At 38.3% G+C, this 26,980-nt stretch overlaps 1 protein-coding gene across 2 annotated transcripts in view; it reads right to left on the minus strand.

Moving 5' to 3' along the window:
• Window positions 1-11,213: 11,213 nt before the first annotated feature.
• The window catches only part of Fcho2 (FCH domain only 2), a 131,881-nt gene continuing 116,114 nt past the window's right edge, over window positions 11,214-26,980 (minus strand). The window contains exons 21-26 of one of the 2 annotated variants that reach the window (XM_029566141.1): window positions 23,413-23,568; window positions 22,743-22,875; window positions 18,443-18,642; window positions 17,881-17,945; window positions 13,923-14,087; window positions 11,214-13,619 (exon numbers count right to left, since the gene is read on the minus strand). In XM_029566141.1, the coding sequence (XP_029422001.1) occupies window positions 13,597-13,619; window positions 13,923-14,087; window positions 17,881-17,945; window positions 18,443-18,642; window positions 22,743-22,875; window positions 23,413-23,568 (742 nt within the window). In that variant the 3' untranslated portion in view covers window positions 11,214-13,596. The remainder of the gene's footprint in view (window positions 13,620-13,922; window positions 14,088-17,880; window positions 17,946-18,442; window positions 18,643-22,742; window positions 22,876-23,412; window positions 23,569-26,980) is intronic. The other variant, XM_008838469.1, reaches the window with a different exon arrangement.

A 26,980-nucleotide genomic window follows, 5' to 3' on the forward strand; every position in this document is an offset into this window, starting at 1 on the left:
TGTTTTCTCCCTCAGAATGGTCGTCTATTACCTATAGGACAGGGCATGTATTTTTCAGCTTTGTTTGGAATTGGCACCTACATTCCAAAGACATCCTTCTTATTTGAGATGTTTGCTGTCACTTTTTAGGCAAATGGTCAAGCATAGTTAATCTTAGCTCATCCAGCCTACAGGAATGATCCTGGGATAGTCTCCTGTTTGACTATTATTGCACTGATACTCCATTATATGTTGTGGTTTTGAATTACAAATGTCATCTAGTTTTGTCAAGGGAAAAATTTTGCATTTGTTTCTCATTATTGTCATTATCTGCAAAAATTCGGAAGATGGCAGGTTACTTTTTATTCTATTTATTAAAAAACAAAACAAAACAACCTTTTGAGTGGCTCAGTTGGTTAAGTGCCTGCCACACAAACATGAGGACCAGAGTTCAGATCCCCCATACCACATAAATAGCCAGGTGTGGTGATGCACACCTCTAACCCCAGCACTTGGGAGGTGGAGTAAGCAAGGTCACTAGGGCTTGCTGGCCAGCTAGTTTAGCCAAATTGATGAGCTCCAGGTCCAATGAGAGACCCTGTCTGGAAAATAAGGTGGAGAGTAATGAAGATGCCCAGTGCTGATCTAAAAATACCCAATGCTGATCTCTGGCATGCTCGTTACCCACCCTCCTCCACCCCCATAGAATTTTGAATGGAATTTTTAAAAAAATATTTTATTATTTTTATTTTATGTGTATGAGTGTATTGCCTGCATGTATGTGACCATGTCATGCAATGCCACGGAGGTCAGAAGAGGGCTTAGGATTCCCCTGGAACTGGAGTTAAAGATGGTTCTTAGCTGCCATGTGGGTGCTGGGAACTGAACCTGGATCCTCTGCAAGAGCAGTCAGTGGTCTTAATCAATTGAGCCATCTCTCCAGCCCCTTGAATGGATTTTTTTTACACCCACTTCCCAGATAGCACCCTCCCATAGCCTCCCTCCCCCTACCAGAGCCCTTACACTCTGATATCCCTGCTACTGTCTGCTGTGCTGTCGGCACCCCCAGCCATTCCCCACCACCTGCCCCTCCGGTGAACCCAGTCAGCCCATCTAGAGGTCCTTGCCTTAGGAGGGTCAGCTGTTCCTCATCTAGCAGTAATCAGTTGTCAATATTCCTTTGGATAAGATTGGGGTCTGCTGTTCATCTTCCCAGTTCCATGCTGGGACACCATCCGGGAATCCCTTTGGCCACTTGGCCAATGGAATTTTTAAAGCAACAGAAGAGGGAGACATTACAAAAATCAGGGCTTTGAAGAGTGCTGTGGAGTTAATGACGAGTTTGGTGTAGGCTAAACTACTGGAGATCAGAAGATATGTAAGAAAGTTACTTGGAAAACTCAGAGGGATGAGACGTTGGAAATCTTACAGTGCCAGACTATGAGGTTTTTCTCAGTGCTGCAAGCAAGATGACCTTTGGAAGTTTTCATGCATGGAATTAGCAAGTTCAAAGTTTATACGATAGGTTAAAATAGAAGGGGCATCTGGCAACAGAGAGAGCTATGAGGAGGATGTTGCCAACATTCAGGAGAGGTGGTGAGCAACCAGTCTTAACACTCTACCTTTCCTTCAACACACACATATTATACTCATAGAGTGTAAATGATTCAGTTACATGTAATCTATAAAATTGTTAAAAAAAAACCTGATTTTTAAAAATTACGTGTGGGTGTGATGGTGAACACCTTTAATCCCAGCACTTGGGAGGCAGACGCAGGAGGATCTCTGTGAGTTCGAGGCCAACCTGGTCTATGTAGTGAGTTCCAGGCCAGCTGGGGCTACAGGGAGACTCTGCCTCAAAAAGAACAACAACAAAAAAATTACAAATAATCAAGGCTGGGGTATAGCTCAGTAGTAGAGCACATGCTCAGCATGCACAAGGCCCTGGGTTCAGTCTCCAGTACTGCAAAATTCAAAACACCAAACAAAAAATACAGAAGCCAAATGCATAAAATTTATTACTTCATTTAAGTAACAAATACTATCATGTCCACCTCCTTTTCCTGATTCAGGGTTCTTTAAAGGTCAGACAATGTAGCCGGGCATGGTGGCACACGCCTTTAATCCCAGCACTTGGAAGGCAGAGGCAGGTGGCTCTCTGAGTTCAAGGCCAGCCTGGTCTACATAGTGAGTTCTAGGCCAGTTGGGGTTACAGGGAGGCCCTGTCTCAAAAAGACACCCCCCTCAGAAAGTCAAGGTCCACGTGTTTGATAAGTCCTCATCTTCCCTTATAAAAGGAGGCAAAGAATGGATGGAAGAATGAGACAACTACTGACAGAGAACTGCGTGCCGCTCCCGTCTTGCCAGGCCCTTGATTGTAAGGTATATACTGCTACAAGTAAATGAGTTGCTCCACTCATAAGGTGGAACTGACTGGAATCTTCAGGTTTTTGCGGTCCAGGTTGAGGTAAATGCCAGCCTCAGATCCCTTGCCCCCACACCCAGGCAGTCAGATCCATCAGGGTCTCTGGGGTATCTAATCCCCCAATTGGCTTCTGCCAGCTTAGGACACTTGACTAGGTATAAAATATAATGGCTTTAGCTAGAACATGCTCTGTTGATAGGCTGGGAATGTATCCATCTAGGTGCAAGCTTATTAGTGTAGAGACGGAAGGAAATCAGCTTATGTTTCTGATATTTCTGCCTGACCAACAGTGCAGTATATGACGCAAACTAGAAGACTAAAAAATTGGAAATAAGTATCTTGGCAATCCTTAAACAATGTCACAGACCATTAGCACACCTAACTTCCCATTACAGACTATGGAGTTGTAATACTAGTTTTATTTTCATCAACTACTTTTTTTTTTTTTTAAGACAGGGTTTCCCTGTAGCCCCAGCTAGCCTGAAACTCGCTATGTAGATACCAGGCTGGCCTTGAATTCACAGAGGTCTGCATGCCTCTGCCTCTCAAGTGCTGGGATTAAAGGTGTGCACCACCATGCCCAGCTCGAACTCTCTTATCATTTAAAAGAAAAATTTAATCCCAGTTCCTACAATCTTTGTTATTAGACTCAGCTCCCCCTTGACACCCAAGAATTAAGATACCAGAGAAAAATACCCATTTAAAACACAAACCATAAATGTAATAAAGATATAGCCACCATAAAACAAAGTATGTGTGCATGGGGGAGGGGTTCCCTCATCAGGTAAAGGTTTAGAGATACAGTAGTTGGACACTAGACCATCCCCAGGTAGCCATTACTCTGCTAACCTGCAAGGTTGCCTCCTGGCATCATCTCTGGAATTGCTTCTCTAGGATATTTACACAAAGTATGTCTGTACTTTACAACCAGGTTTATACGTAGCAGTGTGCTGGATAGCTTTAGTTGTCCACTTGACACACCTGGGTAGAGGAGCCTCAATTGGGGAACTTTCTCTATTGGACTGAACTATGGCCAAGTCTGTGGGGTCATGTCTGTCTTGATTTTTGAGTGATATGGAAGGGCCTAGCCCACTGTGGGCAGGGACACCCCTGGGCAGGTTGTTCTGTATTGTGTAAGAAAGCAGACTGAGCATGGACCAAGGGAGCAAGTCAGTGAGCAGTGATCATCCATGGCTTGTGCTTCAGCTCCTGCCTCCAGGTTCCTGCTCTGAGTCCCTGCCTTCCCTTGATCCAGGACTGTGCTTGTAAGCCAAATAAACTCTCCTCCGCCAAGTTGGTACTGGTCAGAGTACTTTGTCACAGCAATGGAGAAACAAACTAGAACAGAAATTGGTACCAGAAGTGGGGTACTGATGTGACAGACCTAACCTTGGCCATTTTGGGGAGAATTGTGAAAGTGTTTGGAACTTTGGGATGGAAAAACTATTGAGTTTGGCTTAAAGGGTTTGTTGCTATAGAGCTCTGAACAGTTATGCTAAAAGAGTTGTGAATGATAGGACTGGCTTGTGAAGCTTCAAAGGGAAGTGGAGACTATCAGGGCTGTTTATGTGATAGCTTGAATTGAGAATTTGTGAGTTCTGGTCAGCTGGGGCTGAAGAATCAGCCTTGTCTAAAAAGAGATGAGAACCACTGATGTGGGTTTTACTGGGACAATTGATGCTGGTTAGCTGGGGCTGAAAAATCAGCTGTAACAATAAACTAGCATCACTGTGGCAAAATCTGCCAGGAAGTATTACTTCAGGGTCAGTACAAAGAAGCTATGGTCCAGAAGGGGCCCAAACCTCCATCACAAGTTGGAAGCTTGTGTGTTTCCTGCATGGTTCTAGTATCAAAAGTGTGAAGGGGTCATAGAGAGTGGCTGAGGCTTGGTACCCTGAGAGGCCAGGAAAGGCTACTGGTGAAAGTGAAGCCTCAGTTGCAGTGAAGACCCCAGGATTTAAGGGGTAATGGAGACAATCTGAGGTTTTGCACCTTGAAAGGCCAGAAGAGCCCATTGGTGAAGGTGCAGCCTTAGTTTCAGTGGAGACGCCAGCTTTTTAGAGAATGACAAGACCATGGGATGATCATCAAGGGCAGCAGCAGGTGTGGAATGGTGCCAGCCTGGACCTACAAGATGAGCTGTGTGTGCTGTGTATGGCAGAACCAGAGAAGAGGAGCTGCTGAAACTTTTTGGAGCCCAAAAGATGGTGAGTGAATCTCAGATGTCCAGCCTTGAGCTACTTTGCTGGACTTAGGTTTTGCTTAGGTGTGCCCGATTCTTCCCTTTTGAAATAAGACAGTACTTGTTTTGGAATTTGCAGAAGGCCACAGTTGAGAGACTTTAAAAAAAAAAAAAAAGACTGTGGACTTCTGGGGGTTTGGATTTTTTAAGGACTGTGGGTCTTTTAAGGTTGTACTGTCTTTTGTTGTGATGTTGTTAACATTTTATATTAGGGACAAGAAATGGAAAGGTTGTGGTTTAATAGTGATGTGTTTGTGCATCAAGTTGAGGCAAGGGGTCAATTGTGCTGGGTAGCTTTAGCTGTCAACTTGACATACCTGGGTGGAGGAGCCTCAATTGGGGAATTGCCTCCATCGGACTGGCCTGTGGCCATATCTGTGGGCTAGTTTCTTGATTTTTGAGTGATGTGGGAGGGTGGGCAGTGCCACCCCAGGCAGGTTGTTTTATATTGTATAAGAAGGCAGGCTGAACATAGGCCAGGGGAGTAAGTCAATAAGCAGCATTCTTCCTTGGCCTCTGCTTCAGCTTCTGTCCTGAGTTCCTGCCTTGGCTTCCCTTGATGCTGGACTGTGCTTGTAAGCCAAACAAACCCTTTCCTCCCCAAGTTGGTGTTGGTCAGAGTATTTTATCACAGCAATGGATAACAAACTAGAACAAGCAGTAAACTTAGAAGACAAGCTAAGGTGTTCTCAAGCAAATCTGAAACAATACAAGCAGGCCCACCCCTTAGAATTGACCATTTCCTTTTCCTTAATCTTTCCATCTACCACTGGGATGACAGAGGTGAGAGAAACCATGGTCCATCAAATGGCCACTGCAAAGAAGTTACCTCACATTAAAAGATGTCCTTCAATCACACCCAGTTAACAACAGGCTATGCATATGCTTAAACCCCAGAGACCTAGGCTTTAGTGAGTTAACAAGGTCACCTTTCTAGAACCATAAAGGCGTGGTCTGCTCCTGTCACAGAAGTAGCATAGCATTTCTTGCAATTGAAATAACAATGAGCAATGGGTTTAAAGTTGTGGTGAAGGCAGACCATGTCTGCACTAAGTATTTTCACTTAGAAATCTCCATGGAGAGTTGGGGGTATAGGTCAGTGGTAAAGTGACTAGGTACCTGAGGCCCTGGCCTCAATCATCTCCAGTACCTAACAGAACAAAATCTTCAGTGGGCACTGTATGGTACCAGAATACCTCAGTCATTACAAGGCAGAAGCTCATCTGTGGGACTCAATCCACTGACTGAGGGGAAACAGATATTCTGGTTTCTTCTGGGAAGCTGAATTCAGAGTCATTGACGATATCTAGGTATTTTTCCTTGACTGCTCTAAGAAATTCTAGATGATATGATTTTGCAGTTATTCACATGAAAAGCCAAATAGAGGTTGATATTTCTAGGACTTTTATAACGAAGTAGATAATATCTGGAAAATTTATTGAAGCCATATAAAATGTGCATGCTTTGAAATGTTTAAAAGGCTACATTACTTCTGGTTAATTACTGAACTTGAAAATATTCCTATTTTTAAAAATCCCATTTCTTCCCTAAAGACTGTCTGAGAGTTTGCCCGTTTTACACCTACTTTCAGTAGTTATTAGCATTATTCTGCATTAGATATTTCATACAATGCCTTTTTTTTCGGGAGTAATAAAAATCTCTTCATTCCTAAGAATCATTGGCAATGCCCTCTTGAAGGCGTTGCTCTTCCAGTATATGAACTGGAAGGGTTTGTTTTGTTTTTTGAAAAATTGGGCTAGAAAATAGCCCTGTATAATGGCAGTTTGTAACCCCAGTACTCAGGAGGCTAAAACAGGTGGATCCTGAGTTCAAAGCCAGCTTGGGCTACACAACTGGGTTTGAGGCCAATCTAGGCTATAGTCAGAACTACACAGCAAGATGCAATCTCAAAAACACAAAATAGGCTGGAGAGATGGCTTAGCAGCTAAGATCTGCATACTGATCTAGCAGAGGACCAGCATTTGAGTCCCAGCATCTACACTGGGTGACTCACAACTCCAGCTCCAAGGGATCTGAGGCCTCTCTCCACAAGTACCAGCACTCATATGAATATACCCCCACCCCCACCACACACATACATATATCAAATAAATCTTAAGAAAGAAAACAGAACAAAGTCTGGAAAGAAGTCATTCTGATTAGTCACTGTGGAGATGGTTGACTGAGTTTCTAATTGCTCAGTGACTTCTGTCCAAAGGTGATGGCAATTTGAGAAGCTACTGCCTAATGTCCAACTAAGAACTGGCTTTGTCTTTTGGTGGCTCTAGTATTTCTCTACATACGATATGGGTGCCACCAACTGGGATCCTAAGGAAGCCGTGCTAGTGTGAGGATAGATGCTGATTCTGATGATTAAACTACCAAGAAGCTTAAAGGGCAGCTCACTGCAAGCAGCAACTCCACTCTGGGTGCTATGGTCACATGGTCCATGTGAACATTCCTATGAGGGCTGCCATGCAAACTGACATGGAGATGAATTGGTTCTAAGCTCGCTTTTCACACTTTCTGAAAATTGTGAAACTTGCTGAAGTTTTCCATGGAAATATTTCACTAACAGAAGGTAGAAAACCAAATGATCTTTGTTGCATGCTCCTTATTCTTCAAATTACTCTTTTCAGGATATTGAATCATTGTCTATTCATGAGGTACTAACATTATGATTCTAGATTGAAGAAGGCTCTTAATTCCTCTGCCCAAAGTTATCCTTACACTTCTCTTTTCTTGTTTGTTTTCAAGAAAAATTTGGGAAAAATATATTTCCAGAATGAACAATTAATTGATTTTGCATTCACTTAAGTCATGGCATTTAACTATGAGATAAAAACAGGAAGAAAAAAGTAGAAGAAAACTTCTATTTCTTAATAAACCACCACCAAACAGCCTAGTTGTACTGGTAAGATCAAGAGGAAAGCTAAGACAATAAACAGGAAGGCCTTATGTGAAGAGATTTTTGTACACTGTTTATGTTAGGATGAAGTTCAACCTGCACTCTATTTCTAAAACTTTTTTTAAAAATAGAAAGTTACTGTAAATGTACTCAAACGAAAGAGAAAATGAAATTTACACAGCAAACATTTGTAAGAAAAAAAATTACAATGGCCAAGTGTGTGGATGCACACGTTATACCAGCACTTGGAGTCTAAGGAAAAAGACTGCAAGTTTAAGGCCAGTCTAGGCTACAAAGCAAGTTCCTGGCCAGCTGTCTTAAAAATAAACAAAATTTGAAATTGTACTTTACTATTTGTACTAATAGTGTGGCAGTATTTCAGTATCAATGAGTATCTGCAGTTTTAATAGTCACATACCATTTCAGTACATGGGAGTTACCAACAGTTTTTTAGCCAACCCTCCCAATGTTTTGATTTTTTTAAGACAGGGTCTCATTATGTGCCCCTAGCTGACCTGGAACTTACTATGTTCAAGTTTGACTCACTTCAAACTCGAGATCAGCCTGCCTCTACATACCAGGTGCTGGGATTATAGGCACACACCATCACATCCACCCAACCCTCCCAATTTTGTCATACTGGAAATAATACTGTAATAAGTATCTGTGGTAGTTCGGATGAGAAGCATCCCCCATAGGCTCAAGTGTTTGAACACTACAGTGGTGGTTGGTGATGTTTGGGGAACGCCACAGAACCTTTAGGAGGTGTGGCCTAGCTGGAGGAAGTATATCACTGAGGAGGCCTTTGAGAGCTCATAGTTCTGCCTCACTTCCTGTTTTGCTCTCTCTGCTTCATGTGCATGCTTGAAGACCTGAGAGCATAGCTTTCTGCTCTGGTGGCCTGTGTAGCCATGACTCCCCACCATGATGGACTCATCCACCCCTCTGGAACTGTAAGTTCAAATGAACTCTTCTTTCTATAAGTTGCCTTGGTCATGGTGTTTTATCACAGCAACAGGAAAGTAACTAATTCAATATCTTTGCATGCATCTGTTTGCTCACACTTTCCTAAAGTCCCCAAAGTAATTCCCACTTTATGTAATACATAGATTGGAGAAGTCAAAAAGGGGGGTGGGGCCCTGGATTCAAATTGCACTGTAATGGTCAGTAAGGAAGGTCATGTGAACTTACTATCCTATAGATTAAATGGTAGAATATTTTCAATTTGATCTTGTTTATGAGTTCACACATTCAAAAAACAGGTTAAAAAGTTGACTTGGATGGGAGCAAAGAAACTGGCAGCATACTGTAAGGAAATGTAATGTATGTATCATAAATTCTGTGACTGTTCATCTTCTCTGCCTTGTACAGAATCTGGCCAATAGGGCATAAGCAAAGAGGTTCTGGATTCTCGGGACAAGCAGTATATGCTCTTCAGCACGGAGTCATCTCTCCAGCCCTAAAACTTTTTTTTTTCATTGAAAAAATTTTAATTAAATTTAGTTAATAAATTTTAATTTTAAATTAAATCACTTTGGGATCTAGAGATCTGACTCAAGTCATTGGGCTTTTAGCTACTATGCCATCTCGCCAGCCTTGTCAAAGCATTTTTGCCAGATAAAACTTGAATACCAAAGATAGACAATGGTTTCTGAGTTACCACAAATGATCACTAAAGAGCATTCATTAAGAGGGAGTACAGAGGGGTTAGTGAGATGGCTCAGCTGATAAAAGCACCATGTGGTCAAACGTGATGACTTGAGTTTGAGCATCAAGACCCACATGGTAGATGGAAAGAACCAACCCCTACAAATGTCCTCTGATCTCCACATTCTCACTGTAGTACCCATATAAACAAACAAATGTGATTTGAAAAAGTGGAAGTACAGAAAAAAAAATCAGATATATTAAAAATAAGGATATGCTGTCAATATATAGCAAGAGCTTGTGGAAGACAAATTTTTAGTAAGCAAAGTCACAGATACTGTAACTGTATTATTGAAGAGGGATCAGGGAAATTAACAAAATGGAGAAGGGGCAGGGCAGAAGACTACTTGTAGGATTATGTGGCAAAGTACTGCTGTTTATCAGAACTCAATTTGTTGCACGAGGATGCAAAGAAACTCTATTTCCCATCTTTCTCTGCAGTTTACTAAGGCCATAAGATCAAAGCCCGGCTCATGGAATGTGGGCAGAAGTGATCATTCCAAACCTAGGCTTGGCCCATAAGAAATCCTATGAAGTTTCTGCCCCTTTCCCCACCTGCTGGCCAAAAGATATCTTTTTTTATTTTTTAACTTTAAAATAAATTTATTGAGAATTTCAGACACAAATATAAGGTGTTTTGATCAAATCCATGCCCACTCCCTCCCCTCCCACTCTCCCATATCTCCCCATCACTTTTTCCTGAACAACTCTGTGTACTTTTTTTTTTTTTTTTTAATGGAGCTTTTCGCTACTCTAACATTCCCCTCTCTCCAAGAAGTAACCCATAAAATTCTTTTAGGGATTAGATAAGAGCTCCTAAATACTTTTGACATTTTTGGTCTTTGGAACAGAGTATGTTGCTAAGAGGTCCAAGGACATTTTGATTTTTAGCCAAAAAACTTGGCCAAAAGATATCTTGAGCAGAATCACAAAATGAAAGGAGCGTAAACCCCTAAATTCCTGTGCGGAGCTCAGTGTGCAATGAGGCGGCGCAGTCTCCTCTGGGGTGCTGCCGCAGGTGTCACTATGTGTCTAGTAGAGGCGGGAGTGGGTGAAAAGAGAAAAATGAAGACAAACCATGATGGGTACATGGGACATGTGGTATGAATGCTAAGCAGTTTCCCAACTAGATCTGAATCACGACTTTTTATGACAGAGAACTGACAAAAACCATCAATATTTAGTATAAATTCCTCTTTCTTTTCTGATTTCATTCTTTTGCTCCTTCTTAAATCCACTGTTTTGAGGGGAGACTTGATGTTCCTGACATTATGATCTTTAAATTTTTTAAATTATACTTATTTGTGCACACATGTGCATTTGTGTGCACAAGCACATGCCACATAGTTCATGTTTAGAGATCAGAGGACAACTTCAGGTAATCAATTCTCTCCTTCCACAATGTGGGTCTGGGGGAATCAAACTCTGGTCATCAGGCTTCGTAGCAAGGACCTTTATCTGCTGTGTCACCTCACTAGCCCCATTTTGATTTTTAAATTGTGTATAACTGCTCCTGAACAACTAACTAGTCAGGAAGAAAGACTTTATTAAAATCCAACACGAATTTAAATATATTTAGAAATAATCCACTGTTAAATATTTTGACAGTTTAGAGATAAAACACCAAACCAAGTTTTCTATATGACCAATAAAAACAAAGTAATAGTTTAATCTATGTGCTAAAAACAAATGGTAATCTTAAGTTTAAAATCTGCTGGGGATGTAGCTCAAGGGAATGTAGCTCAATGGAAAGTGCTTGCCTAGCATGCATGAGGCCCTGGGTTCAATCCCCAATACCCAATACCCCCAATACCCCCAATACCACAAAAGGAAAAAAAAATTCTAGTAAAAGTTCAAAATCAATTACTCATTCCTTCCTTGGCTTGGTCATCCTACTAGTTACAACATACCTATTATGTATTTATTAGTAGGATACAAAGACACATAAAATCAACTGATAAATTATATATTACATGTTTATTAGGGGTACAACTTTTATGTAAAATTTACATTTTATGAAAAAATCAAAAATATTTACAAAATTTTGAAAGATAGATGTGCATTGCTCTAATTATAACCCAAAGTAGTAAATAACAATCCTTAAAAACTCACATTTGTTAGAGTTCTGTGTTTACGAATTCTGTTAAAGAAGCAGCTACAAAGTTTATCACTATACATAAGCAAGAACCAGCTTGCTAGATACATTTCCCACTGAAAATCTACTTGGTCTCTTTTTACAACATTAGTGAATTTTTAAATGAAAAAAAAAACCAATAAAAAATTATATGGCTTCAAAACTGTAACCTATACCCAATACAAACTTATATATCAACACTTGGTATGAAGGCTGTGTAGTTAAGAAAGTGCAGAAGTTTAACCATTTCATTTATTTAAACAATTTTAGGTAATACTTGATTGAAAATAAGCATCATGTATATAACAGTGTCAGAATTCAAATAGTAAAACATTAACTGCCTAATAAGAGCAATCTGACTGCAAAGCAGGTTTAGTTAAAATTTTAGTAAGGGTAACTGTAACTGGCTTTTTAAAAAATATAAAATTAGAAATTCTACTTTGTTATTTAATAAAAATTAAGATTTCAGCAATCTGTCTTATGTTTGCTTAAGTCAAATCTAAATTTAGAATTGGGAGAATACTGAGTATATTAAAATGCTCAAACTGCATTATATACTGCTGAAGAGTAGATTTTCTGCTGTATTTAGTATAGCAAGATGTTGCATGTCTAGTAATAGGGGTTTTATTTTCTGTAAAGCTTAATAGAACAATTAGTGGTTTTATATAAATTATCAGACATAACACAAGCTATTATCACTTCTATGAAAAATGAAGGGCACTGGTATTTATCATTATAAATAAATTCCCATTTGTAAGTTATGAAACTTTGTCTAAGACATTTTATTTCTTCAATTAATCAGAATTTGCTATAAAGTTATTTAGCATGAGTAGTTCACTTTAAGAAACACTTAACCCAATCCATCACCTCAAATAATTTACCTATTTTTACCATATGGCAATTAACCAAGAATAAAAACATATAAACTGGTAACTTTTCCAATTGTTGAAATGAAAATAAGCGACAGAACTTTTCCCTATTTTGTAGTCTTCATCAAATACTAAAAATTCATACAACACAATTAGTAAATAAATGTAAAAATTTTCAGTGATAAATAGGGTCAAGGGAAATGCTAAATTCAGAGTTAAAATACCAGTTACCAATTTATCAGCATAGTTTCAGAATTTGCCTGTTTCACATACTTATGAGGTTAATAATGTGTATCTGAAGATAATTTTTCCCAGTAAATATACTCCATTAGGTTATCTGTTTTTCTAGTGGCTACAGTGTATCACTAAAAAATGAGCCAGGATTCTTTAAGTATAAATTATCCTTTAGTTATTCTGAATTCCCTCCCCAATTGCAGATCAAAGGTATTTTAAAATTTGCAAATGTCTTGTAAATATGATTGACCACTCTAAGATTTTGAATAGAAGATGCAGACTGTGAGAAAAAAAGTGAGGCACATTAATCAACACAAACTAGAGAGGCACAGTTCTGTTTTCTGTTATTGTTTTTAAAGGCACACATTATGTAATCCATATAAAAATAAATTAAATCTACAGCATTATCATCAAAACAATCACAACTTCTATAAAGTTAATTAACTGCAGAAGTAAATTCTTCTGCTGTCTTTTGTAAGCTTATTTTAAAACACATTGCACTTGAGAATTTCTTTAAAAATCATACAAAACACCATTTATACTTTATTAATATGCTTATGAGAATCAGGTTATAGATTTTTTTGCATACAACTTGGACACTGGTCTGATTACCTTATGGCACATAACTCAATTTGATTGAGTTCTGAGTTAACATTCAAAACTTAAAATTCACATTGTTTATATTTATTCAATATCAAACTTATGAAACTTCAAAACTACCTCTCACTCTAAAAACTTATGGAAAGCTAAACTATTTTGTGCTTGCTCTCCTGAATTTTTAGGCCTGTTACTACACTCTAACCTCTTTCAAAAACATAGACGTTGAAGATAAAAAAAAAACTTCCTTTTTACTGACAATTTGAATAAATGTGTTTCCTGAATATTGTCATTTGATCATTTACTGTGTAGAAAATGATTTCAGTGCTAATTCTTTCAATGACTCACTTTGAAAGTGCAACTTAATATTTGTAGTCAGCTCCCTCTCAGGTATCAAGTTTGAAAGACGTCATACAAGTTAGAATAGTGTTTGGAAAGAACAGACAATGCAGAATGGCAGGTTTGGACTATTCCCTGGAGCCAGTCACTTTCTCAGGTCCATCAGCAATCCGCCAGGTATCGTCCTGAAAAACAACAGACTTTTACAAGTACAGTCGCAAGGTAATTTCAAAGGGTATTTCTCTCTATGGTTTCAGACACAGAACCCTAGATCCTATCTGCTGTTTATAATACATTAGAATCATCTCATAGGTATTTGGTTATGCTAACCATGGGAACTCTCTCTACCAAGCCTATCTCAAACTCTGCTCTTGTAGGAAGAGTTTTAAAAAAAGAAGAAACTAAAATCCCTATGCCTTTCAATTATAAAATGCCAGAATACAAATGTTTCCCATGTACATTATAAAATTCAAGACATTCTAACTTACCAGTGGCAAACCGCTTCTTTACTAAGGAAAGCCTATAGCCAGTGCCAACAAGTTCAATATCCACTCCTGAGAGAGTATTTCCCTCGCTGAGAAATTGTACTGCAAGTGTTGTGGGTTTACTGGGTCCTTCTGAAAGATCAAATTTTGCTCTGAGAGACCCAGAACCTACAGAGAAAAGAATAAAGAACTACATGAGGTAAAATACATTGCACACCAAGTAAAACCAAATGAGTATCTAAGCTAAACTACCTCATCCATGTTAAAATTCATGAGCTATGCACAGTAAATTGTCCTTTTTTAAAAATCAGATTGTACTCAATCTGAATTTCCACTAAGTAATCTTAATCTACCCTTTCTTTGACTTAACAGTAATCTTCAGAGCTGTTTACTATTGAGACTCTTATGACACACCATGTTAATATGAGTCACAGGGAAGAAGTAATGGAGGGCAGCACAGAGGGAAGCCCTCAAGGATCACTGCAGAGAGGTAAAGAAGAAAAGGCAGCTTCTGCTAAGAAGAGATGTATGAGCATTACTATTTTTTATTTTGGGTTTTTTTTTTTTTTTTTTGAGACAAGGTCTCCCTGTAGCCCCAGCTGGCCTGGAACTCACTATATAGACCAGGCTGGCCTCGAACTCAGGGATCTGCCTGTCTCTGCCTCCTGAGTGCTGGGATTAAAGGCATGTGCCACCATGTCCAGCAGGAGCATTACTATTTTCCACTTACTTTTACTTTTCAAATTTTACTTGTACAACATCATCCCTTAAATATTTAAGAAGTGTTTTCTTTCTGATACAACCATTTATTCAACATATTCCAGTCTAAGAGCATAGCAGAAGGAAACTCAATGGTTATATGACTATTAATGCCATAAATGAGCACTCAGGAGCTGCAGATATAAAAGCATGTATCTTTACTGAAAGATACAATGTGGGGATGATGGTGTGTATTTTAGGCAGAAGTAGGTACTAGTATGGAGACAGGGGTCCCGTGAGAGCAGGCTATGTTTAAAGAGAACTGCATCTATACCAGAATAGCTGGAGAACAGGACAGAAATTAAAGACTGCAGCAGATGAGACTATAGTAGTGGCAAGGGCTAGACCATAAGAAGTTTATGGCATAATCACAAGGAAACATCCAAGATAAGGAAGGCAAGAGTATCTCAGATGAGTGTCCTAAAAGAGAGGGATAAAAAGGAAGGAGACCAACAGCTAGACAATGGAACAGGTTATTGGGGTTCTGGGTGACAGGAAAAGGTGATCTGAACTAGGGCCAAGGCAAAGGAAAAGAAGAGAGGAGGGACGGTGAGTTGGCTCAGCTGTTAAGAGCACCAGCTGTTCTTACAGAGGACCTGGGTTCAATTCCCAGCACCTATATGGCTGCTAACAACTCTCAGTAATTCCAGTTCCAGGGGAATCTGGCACCCTCTTCTAACTTCCGTGGGCACTTAATGACATGTATGTACTTACATACATGCAGGCAATACGCTCATACACATAAAATAATTATAAATTTTAAAAAAAGACACAGAGGAGTTCAAATCAAAAGGAGAGAAAACAGAAATACAGAAGGCTTTCTAACCTAATGTAACCTAGGTTTTTGGTTAGGGGAAGAGGACAGACTTGCTGAATAACAGTAAGAAAACCCTAAATCTAATTGTACATGGGTTTAACACTACAGAGAGAAAAGTGGAACAAAATGTAACTGGCCCATCCTATACTACCATGCCTGGTGATGCAAATCAGAGTGAAGAAGAACTGCTGCTCAGCTTTTAACTATTACACAAGTATTCCTAAAATTTGTATACCCTTCATAAACAATTCAGCTCTGTGAAACTTCTTCCATGAGCAAGAGCAGCCACCCTGGTCATCATTATACTTTAGGATTCTTTCCTGTCCCTTTTTGGGGCACTGAGCTGGAATAGAAAACAGATTTCTATTTTACAGTATTTAAACCTTGGTCTTTCTTTGAAAAGGTTTGACTAGCCACATCAAAACCACATTTATAAATTTTTTTCCATTTCCTCACATAGACACTTTCATACCTGAATAGCAGAAAGAAATTATTAAAATATATGGTTGGAAAAACAGGTTATTTTTCAGAGAACAAATTCCTATTCTGGTTTACTTAGAATTATCCTGTATTTCATTAAATAGGGGAGTAAAGTATCCTCTCTTCCTTGCTAGATGCTTTTAAGCCCTTAAGGCATGTTAAGATTTCTGATTTATTTCCAGTTTAAGCTAGGAATTCCAGTGTAGTTCACAAAAAGCCACATGGCTTGGGGAAAAGTCAGCACAGCCACTACCTAAAAATGCAACCTTTGAAAGTACCAAACAGCAAAAGGAACTGTAGGCTTGGTTATATCAAGTGTGGCTATTTAGTACAAGTCTGATTCTGCATGGCAGGTATATGAACAGACAGTGTAGATTTATTTATGGTCCTTCATATAAAACAATAGGGGAAAAACCACTAATATGCTCTTAACATTCAAAATGAAAAGGTTGAATACAATTTGAAAAGCTAAAGAATCAACTCATTAAGAAAACTTATTGGAGGCTAACTAGGCAGTCAAGTTCTCTTTTAACTAAGAAAATGTGATTATCTAATATTAGAGACTTGACTATCCTAGAAATTGTACACTAATTTTAAGAATATAATTTGAGTCAAGGGAGATACTTGGAGTGATCAACTAGCTGAGATACTGTGAACACAGGTGGATGCAGTTAGTGGGAGAAGATAATTAACTTGTTTCTCCCTAAAGTTCTTACTATAAAATTGAAGACTGTTGGTAACTTATTTATTCTAATGGAGAAATGAGGAGAAAAGGTCCTCTTAGCAAGATGGAGAAGGTAAGGAGACTTTTTAAAGGCACTTTCTATTTAACTTGGGAGGACACCCCATTGACAGAATAAACTAAATAGTATGCTAAAAATCATTTTCAATTATTTATCAGGTTACCTACCTGGGGATAAGTCTGTTTTTCTTTTTTTAATTTTTATTTATGTATATGAGTGTTTTGCCTACATGTATATAAAGTACATCATGTATATGCAATGTCCACAGAGGCCAGAAGAGGATGTCAGAGCCCCTGGGACTGGAGTTATGGATAGATGTAAGCTGCCATGTGGATGCTGGGAACCAAACCCAGGTCCATTGTAAGAGGAACAAGTGCTCTTAACTACTGAGCCATCTCTCCAGCCCTAATAGCATATTTAAAATTTTTTATTTTACTAGGTATTTTCTCTTAAAGTTAATACAAACAGCATTTATATAAGTTATAAAATTACAGCAAAAGTTATTTTTCTTACAGAGAAACCATACTCAAACAGAAGGTGAAAACTATTCTGAATCCCAGCTTGTACATTCTTATTCAAGGTATTAACTTCCACCTAGTGGTCAGTTCTAGAACTGATGGCATGAAATTCCAGGAGAAAACTTCCCATGAACTTGCCTTAAAAGACCCTGGCTGGTGGTGCACACCTTTCATCCCAGCACTCAGGAGGCAAGAGGATCTCTCTGAGTTCGAGGTCAAGCTAGGGCTACATAGTCAGACTCTGTCTCAAACAAAAAAAACTAATATAACAACCACCATGGAGGCTCCCTGTTGAGATGGCTCAGCAGGTAAAGGCTCATGCCACATGCATGCCTAACAACCTAAATTTGAGCTCCTGGGCCCATAGGGTTAAAAGAAATAGCTCCTGAAAATTGTTCTGTGACTGCCACATATGCACACACTCATACACATAATAAACAAATAATAATAATAATAATAATAATAATAATAAGAGGAGGAGGAAGATTACAACAACAACAAAGTCTACAAGTGTAGCAGAGTGGCATAGTGCTTGCCTAACATGTACCTAGCAAGTTTTGGATTTGATTTCCAGCACACAGTGAGAAAAAGAATCCATTTGGGGAGGACATCATTTTGCCAACAGAAAAAGCAAGCATACTTACCCGCATTTTCTGATTTTTCTGAAATCCCAGATAATTTCCAAAAGGCTTTCATTTGTTCTGCATTCCTGTAAAAACAAATATCTTCAAATTAAGTGTCTAAATACAGTATCTAATACATTGTCTAATTCCTCTCATTTCCAGTGGTCAGAGAAAGGAAAACTAAATGTAGCTCAGTATCTTAAATTAGCTAAGGAAAACATTATTCTTAATGATAACTATAAAGAGTTGTTAGAGTCTATACTAATTAATAAGAGTACAAAAGGTAGTCAGGAACCAGTACTGCTAAAATACCAGGTGTTCCTTATAGATATGCTAAAGGCCACATTTAATCCTATTAAATAATACATTTTTAAAAATTGTGTGTATATGAGTTCATGCAGGCCATGGGGGAGGGGTGTCAGAGAGTCTCCTTTATTTACATGGGTTTCCAGGATAGAATTCAGGTCAGGTTTGCTTTGCAAGCACTTAACTGCACCATCTCGCTGGCCTAATTATTATTTTGAGGTTAGAACTGTTGCAATTAGACACACAGAAATGGAGATGGAAGTCAGAAATTGTTTACCATATTGCAGGGGGAAGGGACTGCATGTTTGTGACTCCTCCATCCACTGGTACGACCACCTGTATGCTAGAAAGTACACTAGGTGCCACCATAGCTTCTGGGTTATACTTATAATCCACTCTCAGATCTGTGGTGCTGGCACTACATTTCCAGTATGTTGCAAGATTCAGAGGAGTGGACTGAATGCCATTTGACGATACCTTTAAAAAACAAACAAACAATTGTCTGCCTGAAGAGTAAATAAGGCACGGTCATGACACAGACACCTAAGCATAAGAATTTGCAGAACCATTAACTAAGCAAAAAGGAGACTGCTTGTTGCTAGGCAGAGTAAAGCACTTAGTTCAAAGGAGTAAGAATCTCTCAAGAGTATGGACCTGGGGGGCTAGAGAGATGGCTCTAAGAGCAATGGATACTCTTGCACCCATATGGTGGCTAACAATCATTTGTAACTCCAGTTCCAGGGGATCCAACACTTTCTCTTCTGGCCTCCACAGGCCTTGCATGCATGGGTGTATTTATATACACGCAGGCAAAACACTCATACACATAAAATTAAAATAAAATTTTTTTAAAGAGTATAGGCTTGGGACTACCTATATGTAAAGTATCATGGTGCTTGTTTACAGTGCGTGTTTCCCAGAACTAAATGGAAAAAATGTTCAGGGCACTGTCTGGAATTCGGCACTCTAATAAGTGGTGGTTATTATTTGTAGTTTGAAAACCTTTCAACATTCAACACAAGATTCTAAGATTCTTTATGAATTATACTTGAAATTATAAAGAATTTAGATCTATATCACTGATATAGATCACCATGTGGTTCCCCCCACCAAACCTAGATTTAGAATACATCCAACTTCAAATATTTAATAGATTCAACCATAGTGAATGGCATAATCCTGCCCAACTATCCAGCTCATTTCTCAATTCCTTTTGAAGCCATTTCTTTTTGTCCATACTATCTATTTTCTAATATACACTATTATAGCTGATGTGGTGGCACACTCAGGAGGCAGAGGCAGGTGGATTTCTGTGAGTTCAAGGCCAGCCTGGTCTATAGAGTGAGTTCCAGGACAGCTGGGGCTTCAGAGAGACCCATACAATATTATTTACATGTTTACTGTCTCCTTATCCTATTCCCAGCAATTAGCAATCATTGATTACAAATGTGTTTCCTAGAAACACAAGTAATTTTAATATGATTACACTATTAAAAATTTAAATGACCGCCAGGCGTGGTGGCGCACGCTTTTAATCCCAGCACTTGGGAGGTAGAGGCAGGAGGATCTCTTTGAATTCAAAGACCAGGCCAGCCTGGTCTACACAGTGAGTTCCAGGACAGCTGGGGCTACAAGGAGACCCTCTCTCAAAAAAAAAAAAAAAAAAAAGACCAATAAATAAATAAGTAAACAAACAAATAAATAAATGACATCAAAGCGTATAAAATAGAAAATTGATCTCTGGCATTTGTGTGTGTTGCTAGGGATCAAACTCAAGGCTTTATATATGCAGTGTAAGTGCTCTTCTACCACTAAGCTCCCCCTCTCCACTATCCCTTGGTATTTTTACACCCCACTGTTATCATGCTACATATACTTCCACATGTTTTATGAACACGAAACACATGGATCTATCTCATTCTTTTTAATGACTCTGATAACACACTGAATCAATTTATTCCTCTGCTGATATATACTTGGGTGGTCTACAAACAATGCTGCATCATTGGATGTATTTTGTACCTTTTCTTTGCCTGCTATGTGATCTCTGGATAATAGATTTCTAGGAGAATTTTATCTATCAATCAATTTACTACAATTTCCTTTAAGAGGCTCTACTGACTTGTGTTCCTATTACCAAATGGTGGCACCTTTTTTTAACACTAGATAGCCCTGTCTTCAGGTACTTACTACTTTAATATTCACTGTTCTGAATACTAGTGACAGAGAACATGCTTCCATTAGCTACCTACTGAATTATTCACCTTTTTCTTACTAATTTATAAAGGCTCTTGGGGTAATCTCTTTAGTCTTAGAGTTGGAAATACTTGTCTTTAAGAATACTGATTCCAGCCGGGTGTGGTAGAGTACACTTTTAATCCCAGCACTCAGGAGGCAGGGGCAGATGATTGATCTCTGTGAGACCAAAGCCAGCCTGGTCTGCATAGCAAGTTCAAGGCCAGTTGGGGCTTCAGAGCCTTATGTCTTAATATATATATATATATATATATATATATATACACACACATATGTACTGATTCTGTTTAATGGTTTTTTAAAGCAAATATTTTAACTTTATTTTTATGTGTAAGAGTGTGTTGTCTACATGTGTATTTGCAAGCTTAGTGCCTGCAGAGGCCAGAAGAAGGCACTGGATCTCCTGGAACTGGAGTTAAGAAGGGTTATAAGCTGCTAAGTGAGTGCTGGGAACCAAACTTAGGACTTCTGGAAGAGCAGCAAGTGCTCTTAACCTCTGAGCCATCTCTCCAGCCCCTAAAGCATATACATACATACTTATTTTTGTTTTCAATTATCTCTTACATACCTTCTGAGTCTTAACTTTTTATTATTGTATGTGTGTGTACTGTGTACATGCATGCTCGTATGCAGTCAGAGGACAACTCTGTGGAGACAGTTCTCTCCTTCTACCTTTATGTGGGTTCCAGGGATTGAACAAAGGTTGTCAGTATCAAAAGCAGGTTGTGAGGCTTCCATGGTAAGTGCTTTTACTCACTGAGCCATCTCACCAGCCCCTCTTGTGGGTTCTAAATCACACTTACCAAGTTTTCATACTTTGATATTAAAACTAGTATATAGTATGTAGACATAGAGATAAATTCACTTATAATTTATTTTAGTCCCTTTGTAGTTTTATTTATTATTATTAAGCCTTTGATACATATTAATTTATTTTAAGTTAAGGCTTCAGATTAATTTTATGATTTATTCATTATTATTTTATGTGAATGTGTATGCCTGAGTGAGTTTATGTGCACTAGATGTGTGCAGCAGCCTGCAGAGACCAGAAGTGGGCATCAGATTCCCTGGAACTGGAGTAACAGATGGTTTGTGAACCACCATGTGGAAGCTGGGAACTGAACCCTGGTCCTCTTTAAGTACTTTTAACAAATGAACCTCTCTCCAGTCCCAGCTTCATATTAATTTTTTCCCCTATATATCTTACTATTCCCATACCACTTATTGAAAAATATCTCTTTGAAATGGTACTTTACCACATAAACTGCTTTCCGTGTGTGTTTAGATATATTTCTGAATATTTTAATCTGTTCTCATCTGGCCATCTCTTACCTTCTGAACTATTTTAAATACTGTCATAATACATTTCCCATTAAAGTAAAAACATTACTTCATTTTACTACTGAAAACATTTCTTTACTTATTCTTCCAAAGTTTGTTTTTCTAAAGAATATCAATGTGATTATCAAATCTCTGAACATACACACAGACATAAACATAACTCTTATGGGATTTCTGATCAGGATACATTAACTTTATAGGTTAATTTAGAGACATATACACAGTTTACAGTATCAATCTTAAAGAATAAAATACAGCTTTCTAAATACATGCAAGTCAATGAAGACTGAGCTATATCTCTTCCTGTTTTTTTCTTGTGAATATATTTCTTATTTTTCTAAAGTTCTTAACTTTATTTCTAGTTATTCATATTGATTTTAAAATAGGCTATCCCACCAAGTCCCCTACATCACAATAGTTTTTCAATTGATTCTCTTGAGTTTTCCAGGAATATACCGGTGAATAATAATTTTGGTTCCTCTTTTCCAATACTTATTACTTATTTTATTCTCTTATCTAATTGTGTTGACTAACAAATCCAGACAAAAACTTAAATTCTGCTAGTATTAATAGGAACAAGGAGTGTATGAGTGTTTTGCCTGCATATAAGTGTACCACATGTGTGAAATGCCTGCAGAGGCCAGAAGAGGCTATCACATCCCCTGGAACTGAAGTTACACATAGTTCTGAGCTGCTGAGAATTGAACCAAGGTCCTCTGGAAGAGCAGCCAGTGCTCTTAACTGCTGAGTCATCTCTCCAACCCCTTTAATCAGTATTTTAGCCACACACAGATGGTAAACATTTTATCAAATTGGTTGACATAGCCATTAACTTACTAATGGATTTTCTAATTTTTAAACAATCTTGCACTACTGGAATGAACCTCATTTGGCTATAACATATTCATTCACTTAGTGTTATGCCAGATTCCATTTGTTTGTATTTGGATCTACGATTTTTACAGTGACATGGTACTCACCTGATACTTTAATACATCTACATTATAATAAGAAGCAGCTGGATTTTGCTCTGATAGCTTCTTGAGGTAGACAGTAACAGCTTGCATGTTCATCCAAAAATCTTTTGTGTTAGAATCACATTGTGATGGATCACTGTAAGAAATATTTTTGTTATTTTATTTGACTTTTTTTCTTTGCCTATATGCAGTTGGTGATCTGGGAAAGACTAGCAGAAAGGAACTAAAATGTGAGCTGAAGGAAAACCAAGATTAGAAGATGAAGAATAGAACCCAGCAAAAGTTTGCTTGAAATATAACTAGTACTAACACCAAAAACTAAAGGACAGCAGAAAGCTATTTAATAATAATTTGGGTATTGCCTTCAAATTGAATATTATTTCAAAAAACAAAACAGTTTTTAAAAAAGAAACTTCAATTTTAAAAATAAAGTATACAGGGGCTAGAGAGATGGCTCAGCAGTTAAGAACACTGAGTGTTCTTGAAGAAGACTCGGGTTCGAATCCCAGCACCCAAATGACAGCTAACAACTGTAACTCCAGTTCCAGGGGATCTGACAGCCTCTTCTGACCTCCACAGGCACTGCACGACATGGCTGCATTTACCTACATGCAGGCAATACACACATACACATAACTAAAAATAATAAAATATATAAAAAAAGTATACAAACCTGAACACAAGTTGTGCATTTGGAAGAATTTGCTCAAGTTTGCTGATATTTTTCACCCTAAAGCATAGCACAGCTGGAGAGGGATTGCTCATGAAGACTTTAATAATTCCACTTGGAAATGATATTGTCATGTCTCCAGTGATCTTCACGATACACCTAAAATTGGGGGATTTTGACAAGTGCTTAAATAAGATGCTTTAATTTCCACTCAAAAATATATTTGGTTTAAAAGGACATACATATGTCTGTGCATGCATATGTGTGTGTGTATGTAGATACGCATATGTGCCTGCATACACATGTATCTCCTTCAACATATTTTTAGATGAACTACTTTAATGTAATCATAAAAAAACTATTCTACATCAAATGGTATACTCCTAATATAAAGTAAGTACACCTCTTTGTGTGTGGTAACCATCTTCAGATAACCTGTATGGCAGTGCTTCCATAGTAACACCATCAGGTGTATTATCCCCATATCTAAGCCCTGCAAAGCCTGGTGGTAACTGTCCATCTTGCTCTCTGCTTCTTCCTACCCTGTTTCTTCTTTCAAACTCATGCATCAGATTATATTACTCAAACTCCATCTCCTTCAGAACATCTTCAGCATTACTTTTTTATTTCCTAAAAACCTGAGTTCTCAGCTCACTGCTAGATTCTATCTCTGAACCACTAATTCTAGCATAATCTTTAGCAATTTCAATACCTATCCAGACGATCTTTTCAACATCATGGTTCCTAGCTCTTCAACCCCAAATCTCCAGGGGCAGTCTTTCAGTCTACCTCAGCCATGCTACAGTCCCTCCAGGATCTGTTTCACACTTCTCACACCAAATTCCCATTTTTCTAACTCATTCAGTCTAGTACCACAACCATAACCAAAATCTTCACAATTCACTACTCTTATAATATTTTTCACCCAAATGTCATATCCCCCATCTTTGGCATTCCAGGTCCCTCATTAGACACTCTCTTACTCTTAGGTGATGACTTCACTTTTATTTTTCATTAATTTTAATGAGGTAATAGAATCAGAAAAGAACTTTCTCACATTCTCACTACAAATTTCTAATTTGCCTAACTGTATCTATATCGTAAACCTTTCTTCCTGTTTCAAAGAACTCTTCCTAGAAGAGTCATTTCTTCGGCTGCAGCAGTGCCAGTGATTCTATACGAAAAGTTCATTAAGGCATTATGATCTATTCTCTTTTCTGCAGATCTGTTGTTTTGTGTTTTCCCCACAAATAATGAGTCTTTCACATATAAATGCGAGAGAGAGAGAGAGAGAGAGAGAGAGAGAGAGAGAGAGAGAGAGTAGGTCAGAGGCTGATATCAGATGTCCTCCTTGATTTCTCTCCATCTTATTTTGAGACAAAGTCTCTCACTGAACCTGGAACTTCTCAATTTGGCTAGAATGGCTGACCAATGAGCTACAAAGATCCGCTTATCTCTGCATCTTCAGCACTGAGGCGTGCTGCCACATACGAATTTTTAAAGAATGTTTTTGTTTTTAGAATTTCATGCATGTATACAATGCATTTTTTATTGTATTCACACTTATATTCCATGCCTCACTCTAACTCCTCCCAGATTCATCCCCAACCCCTCCCAACTTCCACACCCATTTTATGTGAATGCTGGAGATCTGAATTCAGAGCTTCATGTCTGTGTGGCAGGCATTTCATCAACTAAGTCATCTTGCCAGTCCCTAAAATCTTCACATTTTTAAAAAATTTTTAGTTTCTGGAGACAGGATCTCATGTAGCCAAGGATGGTCTTGAATTCACAAACTGAGGATGACCTTGAACTCTTGATCCTCTTGCTTACACCTCCCAAGTGCTGGGATTACAAGTGTGGCCAACTCTGTCACTTTTAATAAACACTTAGAGCTAAAAGAAAATTCTTTTTTTTATGCTCTAAGGTTTTTGAATCAAACTTTAATAAATTCTGTCTCTTCCATCAATGTTTCCATTAATTTTATCCATACTTTCTCTTTAATCTAATAATGAATATTTTAGCACTTCATGCCAAACCAGTGTTATATATGTATATGAGTATGTGTATGTATATGTACATGTGACTGAGCCAAATCCAGCACTGAGCACTGGCACTAATGAGAAACCCTGCCTAAAATAAGAGTGATGGGAATATTTGTTTTGAGGCTATTTTCTTTTCTGTGACCCATTTATTTATCATTAAATTACTTTGATATAAATGCAATGTTGTAAGTTGTAACCTGAAAACCTAAAAATGCTAGAATGGTATGACAGCTCTTAACAAGTTATTAAATACATTAAAATATTATTTAAGATTATATATTTGATGAAGTCAAACATTCATCATTCAATACTATAATGGCTTTTTAATTGTTTTTGTTTTTGTTTTTGTTTTTGTTTTTGGTCTTCTTGAGACAGGGTCTCCCTGTAGCCCCAGCTGTCCTGGAACTCACTATGAAGACCAGGCTGTCCTGGAACTCACAGATATCCACCTGCTTCTGCCTCCCAAGTGCTGGGATTAAAGGCGTGAGCTACCACACCCAGCCTATAATGTCATTTAAAGAAACTGAAAAAGGTGTCCACTGTTCATAATGCCTTATACCAGGAAAGATTAGAACATCAACTTTGGGAAATTAAAAAAGTCTTATCTTCATTTCACAGATGATACAACTGCATACTGGACAGTAGCTATAGGGATTTGAAAATTCTCCTCTTATTCCTGCTACTATTCCATTTTTCTACTTCCATTGAGCAAAATATCCCAAAGAATTATCTACATTTGTTCTTTTCAGAAAGTTCCCTAAATCTGCATAATTTCCTGCTCCTGCATTCCAAGCAGGCTTGTACCTTCACCTGCCACTAAAACTGTACTTTTGAAGGTCATTAGTGACCTTCATATTGCCAATGGCCAATCTTTCTTGGCCTGTTGGCAACATCAGGTATCTTCATACCTTCCTTAATAAAATGACTCTAGTCTCTGAACACTGCTCAGTTGGTTCTCGCCTCCATCCTCTTGTTGCTTGCTAGATCAAATTCCTTTGCTTGGTCATTCTTGTCTTCTGGTTTTCAACGCTGCAAGGGACCAGGACTCAATTCTCTGATCTCTTTTCCGTTTACTATTTAAGGCCTCTGACTTTATACATTGCGTCAAAACTAAGGCCACCAAATATTTCATCACAATTCTATACTTACTCAATGAACATCAGAATCATACACCCAACTCTCAACTGGATACACTAATAACACTTAACAAGTACTTCAAACTTGGTATTCTATTCTCTCAGTAAACCATGACAACTGTTTTCTTTTTCTTTTTTTTTTTCGTCTTTTTGAGACAGGGTCTCCCTGTATCACCAGCTGGCCTTGAACTCACAGAGATGTGCCTGCCTCTGCCTCCCGAGTGCTGGGATTAAAGACGTATGTCACCACGCCCAGCTCCACAACTGTTTTCAAACATTCAGACTATCATCACTGTTCATCACCTCTTCTGCTAATACACTTATTAAAGCCATCATCTCTTATCAGGATCTCTGCAGTTAATCCTTTCTCTCTTCACCTACTCTGGCTCT

Source organism: Nannospalax galili, unplaced genomic scaffold (genome assembly GCF_000622305.1).
Source record: "Nannospalax galili isolate Female #2095 unplaced genomic scaffold, S.galili_v1.0 scaffold898, whole genome shotgun sequence".
Taxonomy (NCBI): Eukaryota; Metazoa; Chordata; class Mammalia; order Rodentia; family Spalacidae; genus Nannospalax; species Nannospalax galili.